Below are 14,732 nucleotides of genomic sequence, written 5' to 3' on the forward strand. Positions count from 1 at the left end.
TAATGTATATTAACACATGTATGTGGAACCTAGAAAAACGGTACAGATGAGCTGGTTTGCAGGGCAGAAGTTGAGACACAGATGTAGAGAATAAACGTATGGACACCAAGGGTAGAAAACCGCGGTGGGGTGGGGATGGTGGTGTGCTGAATTGGGCAATTGGGATTGACATGTATACACTGATATTTGTAAAACTGATGACTAATAACCTGCAGTATAAAAAAACAAACAAATAAAACAACTAATACTAAACTTTCTTTGGGTTACTTGTATGGAAATACGTTAATATAAATGTTTCAGACATTACATGAAATTCCTAAAAATCTCGTATGTTTGGTATAATGTTATAAGTCATAATTCTAGTTATTACTTTAAAATGTGTATCTCAGAAATAACTAAATTTCCTTGTCAATTGCATTATTATGAACTTTCATCAAATCTTTAACCGTGGTCATTTTTAAGTCTTTTGTCATTTACAGACAGTTCTGGGTGTACTCTGATGCTTTTGCAAAAATGTTCCTATAAAAGGGTTTCATCATCAAGGAATTCATGGAAAAGACTCTGACAAGTACAGGTTTCTGGTAACTGACTATACTGCTGAACTGAATGAATAAGCATTTTCAGAACTCTAATGGAAAACTGATGAACTCATAAAAGTGCTAACAAAAGATCAAGATGAAAAAAAAATTAATTACATGGGACTGAGTGAACTGATGAGGATGATTATAATTTTTGTGACTTTCTTTCTGTTTGAATAAAAAAAAAAATCCCACAAGGACTCAGAGGCAAAAAATATACAAACCAATTTTCACTGCAAAGTAAAGGAACTGTTACAGTGGAGGATTCCTGGACTTAATGTCAATATTATGACATAGTGTGAGTGTGTTTTGTGTTTGGTAATTGCAATCATTATTGCTTTTGTTGTGGTCACCCATTTACAATGCTTGGTGTCAGTTTATCTCTTGTAAAAATAAAATACAGTGTGTGTGTATGAAGAAAAAAAAGAGTCATGCCACAATGTTCATTGCAGCACTATTTACAATAGCCAGGACATGGAAGCAACCTAAGTGTCCATCGACAGATGAATGGATAAAGAAGATGTGGCACATATATACAATGGAATATTACTCAGCCATAAAAAGAAACGAAATTGAGTTATTTACAGTGAGGTGGATGGACCTAGAGTCTGTCATACAGAGTGAAGTAAGTCAGAAAGAGAAAAACAAATACCGTATGCTAACACACATATATGGAATCTAAAAAACAAGCAAAAAAAAGGTCATGAAGAACCTAGGGGCAAGACGGGAATAAAGATGCAGACCTACTAGGGAATGGACTTGAGGATATGGGGAGGGGGAAGGGTAATCTGGGACAAAGTGAGAGAGAGGCATGGACATATATACACTACCAGACGTAAAATAGCTAGTGGGAAGTAGCCGCATAGCACAGGGAGATCAGCTTGGTGCTTTGTGACCACCTAGAGGGGTGGGATAGGGAAGGTGGGAGGGAGGGAGACGCAAGAGGGAAGAGATATGGGGATATATGTATATGTATAGGTGATTCACTCTGTTATAAAGCAGAAACTAACACAGCACTGTAAAGCAATTATACTCCAATAAAGATGTTAAAAAAAAAAAGAGAGAAAAGGCAGTTCACACACACAAAAAAAGAGTCCACCTGCCAAAGCAGGGACACGGGTTGGAGCCCTGGTCCAGGAAGATCCCACATGCCGCGGAGCATCTAAGCCCGTGCGCCACAACTACTGAGTCTGCGCTCTAGAGCCTGTGGTCCACAACAGGAGAGGACACCACAGTGAGGCCCGCGCACCACAACGAAGAGTAGCCCCTGCTCGCTGCAACTAGAGAAAGCCCGCGCACAGCAACAAAGACCCAACGCAGCCAAAAGTAAATAAATAGATAAATTTTAAAAATAAAATAGTATTAAAGAGACACAAAACTATGTGTTTTATATATCGTTGCAAGAGGGAAGGCAGGTCAGAGGGGACATTCACTGCACCAGGATATACTCGTTTCACCCATACAACTTTTTACCAGCTCCTTCCAACCGGCTGTCAGCTGACATGGTGACCACACAGAAATCCAGTGTGTCTGTATTTCCTCCCCCCACCCCTTTTTCTGGTCTATCCTATGTCCCGGATCATTTCATGATTCACTTTCCTAAAGCAAAGAGCAATTATTTATTAGGCGTTTGCCTTTATGTATATACCCAGCACTTCATAATGGAAGAATGCTTTAGGAAGGCATCTTGTAATAAAAAGCACTGATTATAACAGGAAGTGACATGAGACACAGAGGGTGGGGACAGGGAACCAGTCAAAAGGCTTCCCAACGCCTGTAAGGTAAAGACCCAGGACTGTCTGCAGTCGGCTTCGACGTATTTTTCTGACCCACTGCTTCTTCCCACCACAAGCCTCCAGAGTGACCTGGCTTTACCCTGTGCCCGGACCTCTGTCCACAGCTACTTCTCCCTTCTCTCTTCCCAAATCTTGCTTCCTTTAAAAATACAGGCTCAAAGGGGTTATTTATGGGTAGAGGGGCTCAGATTTGGAAAATGAAGAGCTGTGGAAATCGGTGACACAAAAACATAAACGTAATCAACACTGCTGAGCTGTGTGCTAAAGATGGTGAAGATGGTCAAGTTTATGTTATGTGTATTTTACCACAACTGGGACAAAAAAGAAAAAGAAATCAGAAGCAGATTTACCTCTCAAAAAAAAAAAAAAAAAGGCTCCAATCACACTCCCCGCAGGTCTCCCACGACCAGCCTTTCATTCTCTTCCCAGCTCGGTGACCCGTGAGGCGTTTCTAACAGCCCCTAAGTTTGCCTCCTGACCCCTCCCTCCCGACGTGGCTGCAGGCGCCAGAACAGTGCTCAGTGAACACCTGCCGCTCGTGACTGGCCTCAGCGGCAAAATCAACGTACAGAGAAAATGACAAACCGCAGTAACTGCTTTAATGTTAAAAATATTTATTTTTCTAAAAGATCACACAAAAGTCGGGAAGGGATAGGAGGGTGTCAGCTAGCCTATGTCAAAATCTGAGCCGAGGGAGGACAAGAGCTGCCTGAAGACACTGGTACCAGAGCTGACTGCGGAGATGGGGGCGGCCACGGGCCCTCCTGCGGGAGGGGCGGGGGCTCACTCCTTAGACATGCTCTTGATGGTCTTGTGCTCCTTCATGGCCTTCTCCCAGTCGCTGCCGTTGAACTCCTCGACCACCACGCTGCGCACGGTGCCCTCGTCCAGGCAGTGGGGGGCGATCCCTACAGGGAAGCCAGGGGGGCGTGAGACCCGGCAGCAGGCTGGCTCTCAGACCAACCCAGCCCGCAGGTGTCGCAGGAAGTGGGCTCTCCGAGGGGTCCTGCGCCCCTGCTGCTGGCCCACTCCCCCCATCTCTGAGATGGGGGCCAGGGACTCGCGGCTGGACCTCACTCAGTACCAAGCTGGGAGGACAAAGGCGGGGGAGGCCTCGAGCCCAGAGCCACCTCCGCCTGGCAGCCTGGAGGTTTCACAGGCCTGGTCCAGGGCTCAGAGGGGCAGCTTTCTGAGCAATAAACACCTCCCCATCCGTACAGGAAGGTCAGCAGGAAAGACTCTCCGTGTGACAGATGAAGAGGAAACGGGAGCTGCTACGGGGAGAACGGGGGGGGGGGGGGGGGGGGGAGGCAGGGTGACGTCATGCGCTCCACCCGCCCCGCCCCCCCACCAACCAGGCTCGAGGCTGTGGCAGCCGCCCCACTGCAGCTCTGGAGGCTGCGTCTCTGCGGGGCCGGGATTCCAGGAGCATCCTCCACGGCTACGTCCCACCCGATTCGCACGGCAGCTGGTGTCATTCTCGACAACTGTCTAAGGTGGGACGCTCTGCCCCCAGATCTAAGTAGGACCCGAAGACGGGCTTGGGGTTTCTGTGCTTGTGTTTGAACAAACCCAATTTTTTTTACTGTTATCATCCCTGCCCCTCACTCTTGCCTCCCTCACTTCCTCCCCCGCCCCCAGGCCCCCGGCCTCTCTCTACCCTCCACCGTCAGCCCCAGCAAAGTCCAGCTCCCTCGGCGGCAGGAAATGCGGGTCAGGATCCGGATGGTCTCGGAAGGGCCAGGGCCAGGAGGGAGCTCTGCTGGTGGGCCCCGTTCCTCACACACGTGTGAGGGGCCTGGCCAGGCAGGAGGCAGCCTGCGACACCAGAGCGCCCTCCCCAAGCTTCCCATCTGCGTGGCCGCAGGGCATCGGTGCCCCGAGCTTGGCCCCCTTCACTCACCGAAGCCTCCGGGGTTGGAGCGGGGAGAATAAAAGCTCTGGACGCCGCACCTCTTACAGAAGGTGTGCTGCGCCTTGTGGGTGTTGAAGGTGTATGTGGTGATGCTCTCGGCTCCCTGAGGGACACAGACAAGGAGCTTCAGTTGTTGTTTACAAAGACAAATCGTCTAAAAGGCTCAATGGGGAAACCCAACTCGCCAGGCTCCCAGGGTCACGTCCAACCTGAGGTCGGGGCCCCATCTGCACGGCCCAGAGACCCATCAGCCTGGAGTGTTGACAGCTCAGGGCTTCTCCCTAGTCAGCTGCACACAGAACACCCCGGCCTCGAGCTTGCCCTGCATCCCCGGCCTAAACCGGGAAGGGGGGGGGTCAGCCGAGGGACTGGGTCCCCGTGTCCCCAAACTCAAGGTCCTAAGAACACACTCACTGGACTCAAATTCATCTACAAAGGACCAAGTAGGAAAGAACATCTGCCAGACGTCACAGGCTAATTTCCTTAATGGAGAACACAAACGTAAAACTGGGCAGAGGATGTGAACAGACAGTTCAGAGGAATGGGGAAAACAAATCTCTCTTTAGCTGTGAAATATCCACACTCACAAACTGCAATGAGGTAGTTTTCACTCGGGGCAAAAATTAAAAAGTGAGCTATAATACCAAAAAAACAAACAACCCAATCCAAAAATGGGCAGAAAAACAGACATTTCTCCAAAGAAGACATACAGATGGCCAACAAACACATGAAAAGATGCTCAACATCACTAATGATTAGAGAAATGCAAATCAAAACTACAATGAGGTATCACCTCACACCGGTCAGAATGGCCATCATCAGAAAATCTACAAACAACAAATGCTGGAGAGGGTGTGGAGAAAAGGGAACCCTCTTGCACTGTTGGTGGGAATGTAAATTGATACAGCCGCTATGGAGAACAGTCTGGAGGTTCCTTAAAAAACTAAAAATAGAACTACCATACGACCCAGCAATCCCACTACTGGGCATATACCCTGAGAAAACCATAATTCAAAACGAGTCACGTACCACAATGTTCACTGCAGCTCTATTTACAATAGCCAGGACATGGAAGCAACCTAAACGCCCATCGACAGACGAATGGATAAAGAAGACATGGCACATATATATGATGGAAGATTACTCAGCCACAAAAGGAAACAAAATTGAGTTATTTGTAGTGAAGTGTATGGACCTAGAGTCTGTCATACAGAGTGAGGTCAGAAAGAGAAAAACAAATACCGTATGCTAACACATATATGGAATCTAAAAAAAAAAAGGTTCTGATGAACCTAGGGGCAGGACAGGAATAAAGACGCAGACGTAGAGAGTGGACTTGAGGACACGGGGAGGGGGAAGGGTAACCTGGGACGAAGTGAGAGAGTGGCATGGACATATATACACTACCAGATATAAAATAGATAGCTAGTGGGAAGCAGCCGTATAGCACAGGGAGATCAGCTCGGTGCTTTGTGACCACCTAGAGGGGTGTGACAGGGAGGGTGGGAGGGCAGGAGACACAAGAGGGAGGGGATATGGGGATATATGTATGCATATAGCTGATTCATTTTGTTATACAGCAGAAACTAACAGAACATTGTAAAGCAATTATACTCCAATAAAGATGTTTAAAAAAAACACCTTAATAGAAGCCTAAGGTATACGCGTATTATAGGTAATTGAAAGTTATAGTTAATCTGAGGGCTAATACAATTTTTACGTCCAAAAAAAAAAAACAGTGAGCTAATGATATTGCATGTGTAGAGAAACACTCACTCGGATATGAGTCACAGGAATGTAAACCCATAAATTTGGTAACATCTACTAAAATTTCAAAATGCACATATTGTTTAACACAGCAATTCCCCTTCTAGAAATGTATCCTGCAATTAAAATTCCGTATTTTATCCAATGAGATGTATGTAGATGTTAACGCAGCATTTGTAAAAGCTGAACGTTAGAAACTCTGAAACTGTCCATCAACAGAAGACTGGTTAGAGCAATCACGGACAGGCATAAAAATGGAATCTCAGCAAGTTTTGGAAAAAATAAGGCAGTTCTACTTACAAATACTACTAGGGAACAATCTCCAAGGTTACAAAGTTAAGTGCAAAGGCAAGGTTTAAAACAATTTGTGTGGCATACTAACATTCCTAATTTTAAAAAGCATACATACATCCTGGCATGTGCTTTTAAAGAAATAACCAAGAAAGCAGCAGCTTCTCTCCAGGGAGACACTGGGGGGCTGAAGGGTCAGAGCTTTTTACGGGTCTTCCCCGGCCACCACGGGAGACAGGCCCTCAGAGCTGCATCGAAAGACTGTTCCCAGGGGGGCCTCTTCTCACCCCACAGGGAGGCCACAAAGAACAGCCAAGGGGTCCCAAACCTTGCAGAGTTATCTGGGCGTACGGTTTCCCCCAGGAAACCCTCGGGAGGCCTGAGACGCCGGCTCACAGCCTCCTGGACCTCATTCAGCACGAGGGCCCACCGGTGACATGCAGACCCCGTCCCATAGTGTCCACACGTCCACCTGCCTGACCCCCACCCTGCTGGCCGCTACAGCACGTGGTCCATCGTCAGGACGCTGCTATACACTCACCCTCCCTGCTCGCTTCCGTCTTCCTGCCCAATGAGAAATCACCAGTGTCCCCACGTGGCAAGTCTAACGGTTACTTCTCCTGACCCCCGGACTCGTGCCCCTCTGAACCTGCCCCGCCGTGCAGGCTCTTCCTCCCTCCCCACCGGCCACCCTTCTCAGGCCCCTCCGCTCCGCTCCCTGTACGTGCTGGGTCCTGGGCCCTCACGTGTTGGACTGCACCGTCTGCCCAGCTGCCCTCACCCCACAACTCCAGACACACACGTGTGCGGCTGCCCACCCCCTGGCTCCGCCTCTGTCAGCGCTCACGACGCTTCACCTCAACCTTCTCAAGAATCGGATGTGAGTCCAGCACCTTCCGCGCTGGCTTCTCCCCCAGGACCTGGCATCTCCAGGCGACCGGCTGCTCGGAGGCCCAACCTCCTTCTCCGCTCTTCACAACCCGTCCTTCCTCTCGAGCAGCGGCTCTCAGCGCGTGGTCCCAGGACCAGCCGCGTCACCGTCACCTGAGAACTTGCGAGAAACGTCCATCTTGTGCCCACCCCGCCCCCCCAAGACCTGCACAGTCAGGAGGGGGCCCAGCGATTTGTCTAACGAGCCCTCCGGTGGCCGTGCACAACCTGGACTCCGAGAACCACCCGCTCCAAACCACATCTGCATTGACCACTGTCTGCCCGTCCCCACGGCTGCCACCCTCTCCCGGCCGCCCCCCCCACCCCGCCTCCATACTCACCTCCTCACTATCCTCTCTGCACGCGGCGGCCACCGCTCTTTTCAAACACTGAAGCACATGTCGTCCCGCCCCGCTTAAAACCCTCCCCAGCCTTCACTCTCCAGAGGACAAAACCTGTCTCCTCATCCACTCCGGCCTCTCTCCAGCCCCAGCTCGGTCCGCTGGTTCACCTCCACCCTGCGGCCACGAGGGCCACCGTGCAGCTCCTCGGACACGCCAAGCGGTCCCCCGGCGCCGTGCCCGCCCCGTGCCCAGGACCCCCGTGCCTCGGCATCGAAGCGCCAGAGGGGCCTGCCCTAGCCGCCGAGACTCGCCACCGGCCAGCCTCCGTCACGCTGCCCCGCTCCCACGCTCCACTGGGCACTTCCGGGCCTCGTCCCGTTCCTCTGTCTCCCCCATGAGGCGTGAGGTCCCAGGGGACAAGGGCCCTGTCTGCCACGACAGCTGCGGGGTTTCAGTGGAACGCAGCCTGGCACACAGCAGCTGCCCCATAAACGCTGCTGAATCAAGGAAGGAGGTTTGTACTTAAAGAACAAACGGAAAACTGCTCTCTCCTTCACCAGGCCGGGCGGAAGAAGAGAGCGGGTGCTCCAGACACCAGGGCGGCCGGAGAAGCAGGCCCACGGGGGTGGGATGGCGGGGGCGCTGCCACCTCCGAGGCCGCGAGACCCCGGCCGGCCGCGTGCCTTCGGGAGCCGCCTGTCTTGGGGGGCTGGGGCCACAGCCTCCAGCTGGCACCCGAGGGGGGCTCGCGGGAAAGGCGAGGGCAGGTCTGCTGCCCGCTGGCGCTCCCACCCCGACCAGACACCCACCCCAGGATCGAGGGCAGACACAGACAAGGAGCCACCCTGGCCTGAAGCGTCTGGAATTGAATCTCAGCTTTTCCTCCCAGACACTCACCGAGGGGCCACTGCCTGCCGAGGCCCCAGGGCCAGGAACGCAGACTCGACCAAAGGTGGTTCCGGGAAGCCCTCCCTACCCGACAGGCACTGCGCATGATGCCCAAGGCGAGGCGTCTGTCGGGCCCGGGGCGGGGCAATGGGAGCAGAGGACAGGCCAGAGCCCCGCCCCCCCCCACCCCCAAGGGAGCAAAGCCTGCCGAAGCCTTTTTTAAACCGGAGATTTTACTTCCAGAAGAATTGATCCAAAGACATAATGTCTAAACTGTCAAAGATTTATACACAGGGAGGTTTACGACAGCACTGCACTCAACCTAGAAGTTCAAACGTAGAAGGTCGCTCGTGGTACATTCATGCAACGAAATATGCTACAGACACAGCAAGAAGTCTGTAAGTAAACTACGAAACAGTTGTAGGCGCGGGGAGAGGCCAGGGGCATGAGGGCCAGTGGAGGGGAGGCCTTTCACCGTGTATGTATCGACTCTGTACTTTGCAAATCTGGTACCAAGCACGGAAAACTCCCCCAAATACTAAAGTTAAAAATCTTTTCAATCATTTATTTTTCATCGGGAAATGATAAAAGTCAGTTATAAAGCAGATAAAAAGGTAAAATTCTACCTTGACAAAAGCACACATGATTTATTTAGATGTATTCATCCATGTCCAAAATAACATGCAAGGATATTCAGCAGAACACAACCAGTGGTTACCTTTGATTGACAGGATTTGGGTGATCTTATTTATTTTTGATTCTCTGTGTTTGTACATGTTTCCACTGTAATATCAAATATATATCCAAAAATACTGGGTTGGCCAAAAAGTTCGTTTGCGTTTTTCCATAACATCTCACAGAAAAACTCAAACAAACTTTTTGGCCAACCCAATATAAAGGGGGGAATGACAGCTGGGTGACAGGGGAAAGCATACGGCCCGGGAGGCCCCCTGCGCCTGGCACCCTGTAAGCCCCACTCACGACACTCACCTTGAGGAGCTTGAAGCGAGAGGCGGGAACAATGAAGTGTCTATTCTGCTTCTTCTTGCAAATACTGCAGCTACAGAAAGACAAGAGCAGACCTCGGACTGTGAACGACCACCTGCACCCTCTGAGTTCCCCCCGGGGCCCAACCTGCCCCGTCCCAGGAGCCAGCTGACCCTTGAGGTGAAGCCCCTTGCAGCGCCATCCCAGGAAGGGCAGCTGGGGCAGGAGGGCCAGCGGCCTGGGGCCTCTGCTCTGTGTGTGCAGGAGGGCCCACGGGTCCCACAGCCAGCAGTGCAGGCCACGCACCCCTCATGAAACCAGGACCCGGAGAACCACGCTCCTGCCGCCCACCCTTGGTTTACTACGGTGAAGGGAACTGCTGGATTCTGGAGACAGTAGAAAACAAGCAGCAGGCAGAGCTACGACCTTCTGCCCCTGGGCTATCCTCACCAGAAACGGATAAGGAAGCTTAGGTTTCCCTCTGTCCTCATCTGCACATCACAGAAAGCCCAGCTCCACGTCAAACAGGTCCTCAGAATCACATCCTCAGAATTAAATATAAGTCCCCCCCCCCGTTTTAGTCCACCTTTTAAAAAACTCTAATTTTGTATAAAATCCTCTAACAACTTATTCCAGGGGCTGCTTCTTCAATCTGGACCGCACTGTTTAGCAGCAAGGTCAGCTCCCCGTGGGAGGAATTCCACGGTATTTATTTATTTATTCTTCACATGTAATTCAGGCACCACAGCACCAAGGGGCAAAAGGACTGGATACTGTTGCGTAATCAGTTACACACCAACTACGGGTCACTACGGGTCAGACAGAAGTCAGAGCCTGGAGACCCTGTTCTATCACAAGGCCTGGGAGGTGCTGACAGCAGGCGCTCCACTGATCCTGGCAGCACTGCCTGCCTCACCTGGAGCAACGGGGCCAGGTGGCCTGGGGCATGGCAAGCTTCCAGGTGCGTACGCCCTGACCTCACCTCACCTCACCCAACTCCCGAAGACTCTGCTCAAGGCCTTTCATTCAGTGCCCAGCCGCAAGGTCTCTGGGGAAGCACTCCCACCGCCAGCCCCCATCCCCTGCACCGGTGTCTCTGGGGCACTCTGCTGGGCACAAGTCGAGGGCCCTGCTCCACATCCCCTGGGGCTGTGCTGCAAGACTGAGCTGTGTCACACACAGCAGGCTGTTATTTTTAGCCTCCCCCAGTCTTTAAAACCTTTTTCATTAATGAAAACATCTAACACAACTTCTAACGTCTAAGCAACTTGGGAAGAGAAAACACTCACTTGCAGTCAAAGATGTGCAGGTCTGCCGAGGCCCAGACTTCAAAGCGAACCGCCCCACAGTGGCAGCCTCCTGTGTGTTTCACCAGGCCCTGGTATTCACTGAAGGGAACACAAATCAGGAAGATGAGGGTTTCTGAATAGTCAGGCCATGGTTGAAAGAAAGAAGCAAGATGGGAGAGGAGTCTTTACGGGACAACCAGATGCGTTCCTGCTTCTGAGGAGGCACTGTCAGTTTTATAAAAGGATTCAGTACCTTCTTTGTATGTGAGCTCTTTTTTCCACTTCTATTTCGTTAAATTGTAAAATAAAGCATTCCAAAGTATGGAAAAAAGAGAACTGGGTGGAGGATCCTAATCCAGCCACCCGAACGTTTTTATTTACATGGCAAATACTTACTAAGATTTTTTACAAGCGAGGCACTGGGGAGAAGGCAGTAAACAAGATACAGCAGATGGGGTCCTGGCCACAGGGACCTGGAGCAGCCATCAAACAAATTAACTGACTATTTACATGACTTGTGATAAAGGCGTACAGGCCGCCATGAAAAAGAAAGGAGACCTGACGAGTCCGGAGAAAGTTAACAAAAGGCTCCTGTAATTCTGCTGTATTCTCCTCCGGTATTTTGCATATACGTGGTTTTTTACAGAGCTACCCGTACACATTACGTACAACTTGAATCTTTTTGAAACTTATGAGTCAGGCCCTTCGTTGAACATTAAGATTTGATAAATATCATCCAACTGCTTTCCAAAAGGGCTGAACACTCTTATCAGTAATGATTGAGAAAACATTTCACTGAATCTTCTCAAGCAATAATTACAGGAAGAATAGCTCGCTGCAGTCTTATTTTGCATTTATTTGGTTACCAAGACTGAATGCTTTCTCACGTTTCTGTACAAGTTGACTCCGTTAATTTGATGTATTTTTTTCTGCAGACACAAATAATGCTTATGGTAAAAAACGCAAACATTACAACATTTGATAATGTAAAAAATGAAAGTCTCATAAGTCCTAACACCCAGAGGGATCCACAGTTAACTGTTTGCTCTATGTTCCTGAGATTATTTTCCGTACAATAACGTTTTAACAATAACATCGATTATTGTTTAATATATTTTTAATTTACTGAGTTTTGGTTTTTTAACAAATGTATGTGACTTGCGCCAATCTGATAAGTTAAAAAAAATCTCACCCTTTCATGTCAACATTTTAAAATCTTTTTCTTGGCCATTTATCAGCTTGTTCTGAAGTATAAATTCAAACTTTCGTTCTACGTTTCCGACATATTCCCCACACCGAGCAGTAGCTGGCACACCTTAGCTCAAAAATACTGAATGATGATGTATCCTGAAGAATGTTCAGCCTATAGTCCAAGATGATGAACCAAAAAGTGAAGCACACGGAAAACCCAATATTCCATCTCTGAGAAGACTCGTCCTAATGAAGAGAATTTCTTACAGAACAAGGACAAAGGAACATTTCTGCTCAAGAAAAGGAGTAATCCTCAGGTTGCTATGCAATTGTTAGGTTGCTTTGTTTTCTCTTGGGTTTTCTAGCATAAGACGACGGATTCTGAGATATTTAGGGCGCTAAACTACTTCTCGGTAGCACAACTGTGCTACGGGGCAGGGGCCCCATCTGGAGACGACGAGGCGCCCCCCAGGGCTAACAGCTCACTGCGAGCTCCACGGACCCTCCGAAGTCCTCCTCCGGCCGCCGGGGAGCCGGGGTCCTCGCCCCGCGGCGGCAAACCCGGGGGACGCGGAGCCCCGGCCCTCGGGCCCCCGCGGCGGTTCCGAACCCGAGCGGCCCGCGCGCTCCTCCCCGCCGCCCGGCTCCGCACAGGGCGCGCGCAGTAACAGGGGCCACCGGCCTCCCGAGCGGCTCCGAACTGTCCCAGCGCCTCTCACCCCGGCCCTGCCCCCTCCCCCAGCCGCTCTCCAAACACACGTGCGCAAACACAAAAGCAGCTCGGGGACCGGAGAGCCGGGCCGACCCTCTTCGCGGGAAGGCCGCCGCCTTGGCGCGCGGCGCTGGCCGAGCGGGGAGGCCTTTGTCCGGCCGGTGCGCGGCTCGGGCGCCGCGGGGACGTTACAGGCGCCAGCCCGGCCGCGCCGCACTCACTAGGTGTCCAGCAGCAGCTTGGCGGCGCCCTCGAAGCTGAGCCTCTGCCGCTTCTGGAACGTCTCCCAGCGCTCCCGCTGCTCGCCCAGGTCCAGCTCGGACGCCGAGGGCGCTGCGGGCGGAGGCGGGGGCAGCGGCGGCTCCGGCGGCGGCTCTCCGGCGCCCGCCTCCTGCGCCCGAGGCGACGACTGCGGCCGCCGCTTGGCCGACGGCTGCCTCGCCGCCGCCCGGCTCCCGCCCCCGGCCTGGCCCGCGGGCCTCCGTGCGCGGTCGGCGCCGGGGGCCGAGGCGGCGGCCGCGGGGGCCCTGGAGGCCCCGGACCGCTTCTGCCCGCGTGGCTTGGCCGCCGCGCTGCTCCTCGCCCGCCGCATGGCTCCCGCACCCTTGGTGCGCAGGCCTCTTCGCCGCGCGTTCCCGCTCCGCCGCGCGCCCGCTGTGCCCCGCGCGCGCCCGCCGCCCGCGCGCCCGCTGCCCCGTCTGCGCAGGGGGCGCTGCGCCCGCCTGCCCCGCCCGGCCCCGGCCCCGGCCCCCTCCCCGACCCGCTCCTGGCCACAGCTCAGCGCACCCACCCCGCCCGCCCGCCGCGGGGCCCACACCTGCGTCGCTCTAGCCGGCAGGCCCTGCGGAACCGCGCCTCTGGCCTCGGCTCCCGACACGCGGAGCCTGTTTGCACCTGCCGAGGCTCCTCCGGGGCCCTTGAACCCCGAGGGCTTCTTCCTGCCTTCCTGGGTCACCCTGAATTCACAGCCACATCCCAGCAGGGGCCCCGGGGCAACTTCATCTCCAGGATGAGGACAGCACCTTACTGGCAGGAGCCATCGCGTGCCTGAATGAGCTAATCAATGTGGGTAAATGGCCAAGCACCTGCAACTGCAGGACAGGTAGCAGCTGAAATCAGAGTTCTTAAACTTGGGCTTTCCTGCCAGATTATAAAACAGCGTCTTCAGGATCTCGATGGTCAACGGATTTTTTTCAATTTAATAAATGAACTCCGCACCAAACCCAATTATTATGGTTTTGTTGAACACAGCACCAAAGTTTAAACACAAAATCACGAAAACCACTGATGGAACCCAAGTCTTTTGCAAACCTATTTTGTTGCTCTATTTTATTCATATCTTAAAAGAAATAACATTTTCATTTACTCATTTTTCTTTTTTGTGTTCTACTTCCTTAATATCAACTTTCCTCTTTGTTAATTCTGTTTTATCATTAGTTTGATAGTTTATTGAATTAAATACATAGTTCCGTTATTTTTAGTATTTTTGTTAATAAAATATTAATGACTATAAATTTTCCTGAGTAAAGCTTTAGCTGTATGCATTAGGGTTCCATTGGAGGCGTAGTTTACATACAGCAAAAGGCACATAGCTTTTTTTGTCTTCTACTGTTTTACTGAATACTTTTAAAAATTGAGATGGGAAATTCCCTGGCGGTCCAGTGATTAGGGCTCCCCGCTTTCACTGCGGAGGGTGCGGGTTAAATCCCCGGTCGGGGAATTAAGAAGCCGAAAGCCACGTGGCCTGGCAAAAACAAAATTCCTTAAAAAAAAGTGAGACGAAATAGATATAAAATTAAACATTTTAAGGTGTACAGTTCAGCAGTACTTGCTGCATTCACAATGCTATACGGTCATCACCTCTACCTAGTTTCAAACTCTTCTACTGTTTTTAATATTATATTTATGCCTCATTGGTAAATAGAAAATTCAATGAGTTAAACGTTGTGTAGATTTCCCTCAGCAGATAACTGACATTTTACTAAATGATTTTTTTTTTTTTTAAACAAGAGTAGCTAAAAGATACTCCATCTGTTTCACCTTT

At 51.2% G+C, this 14,732-nt stretch overlaps 1 protein-coding gene across 1 annotated transcript; it reads right to left on the minus strand.

The window, feature by feature from the left end:
- Window positions 1-2,971: 2,971 nt before the first annotated feature.
- CENPV (centromere protein V) lies at window positions 2,972-13,295 on the minus strand. The gene is made up of 5 exons (XM_060135359.1): window positions 12,910-13,295; window positions 10,786-10,884; window positions 9,500-9,569; window positions 4,278-4,392; window positions 2,972-3,282 (listed from the first exon to the last, which is right to left on the minus strand). Exons 1-5 carry the CDS (start codon window positions 13,278-13,280, stop codon window positions 3,158-3,160), a joined length of 780 nt encoding a protein of 259 aa, XP_059991342.1. The 5' UTR covers window positions 13,281-13,295; the 3' UTR covers window positions 2,972-3,157.
- Between the last annotated feature and the right edge of the window lie 1,437 nt (window positions 13,296-14,732).

The sequence above is a fragment of the Lagenorhynchus albirostris genome, chromosome 20 (assembly GCF_949774975.1).
Source record: "Lagenorhynchus albirostris chromosome 20, mLagAlb1.1, whole genome shotgun sequence".
In the NCBI taxonomy this organism is placed as follows: Eukaryota; Metazoa; Chordata; class Mammalia; order Artiodactyla; family Delphinidae; genus Lagenorhynchus; species Lagenorhynchus albirostris.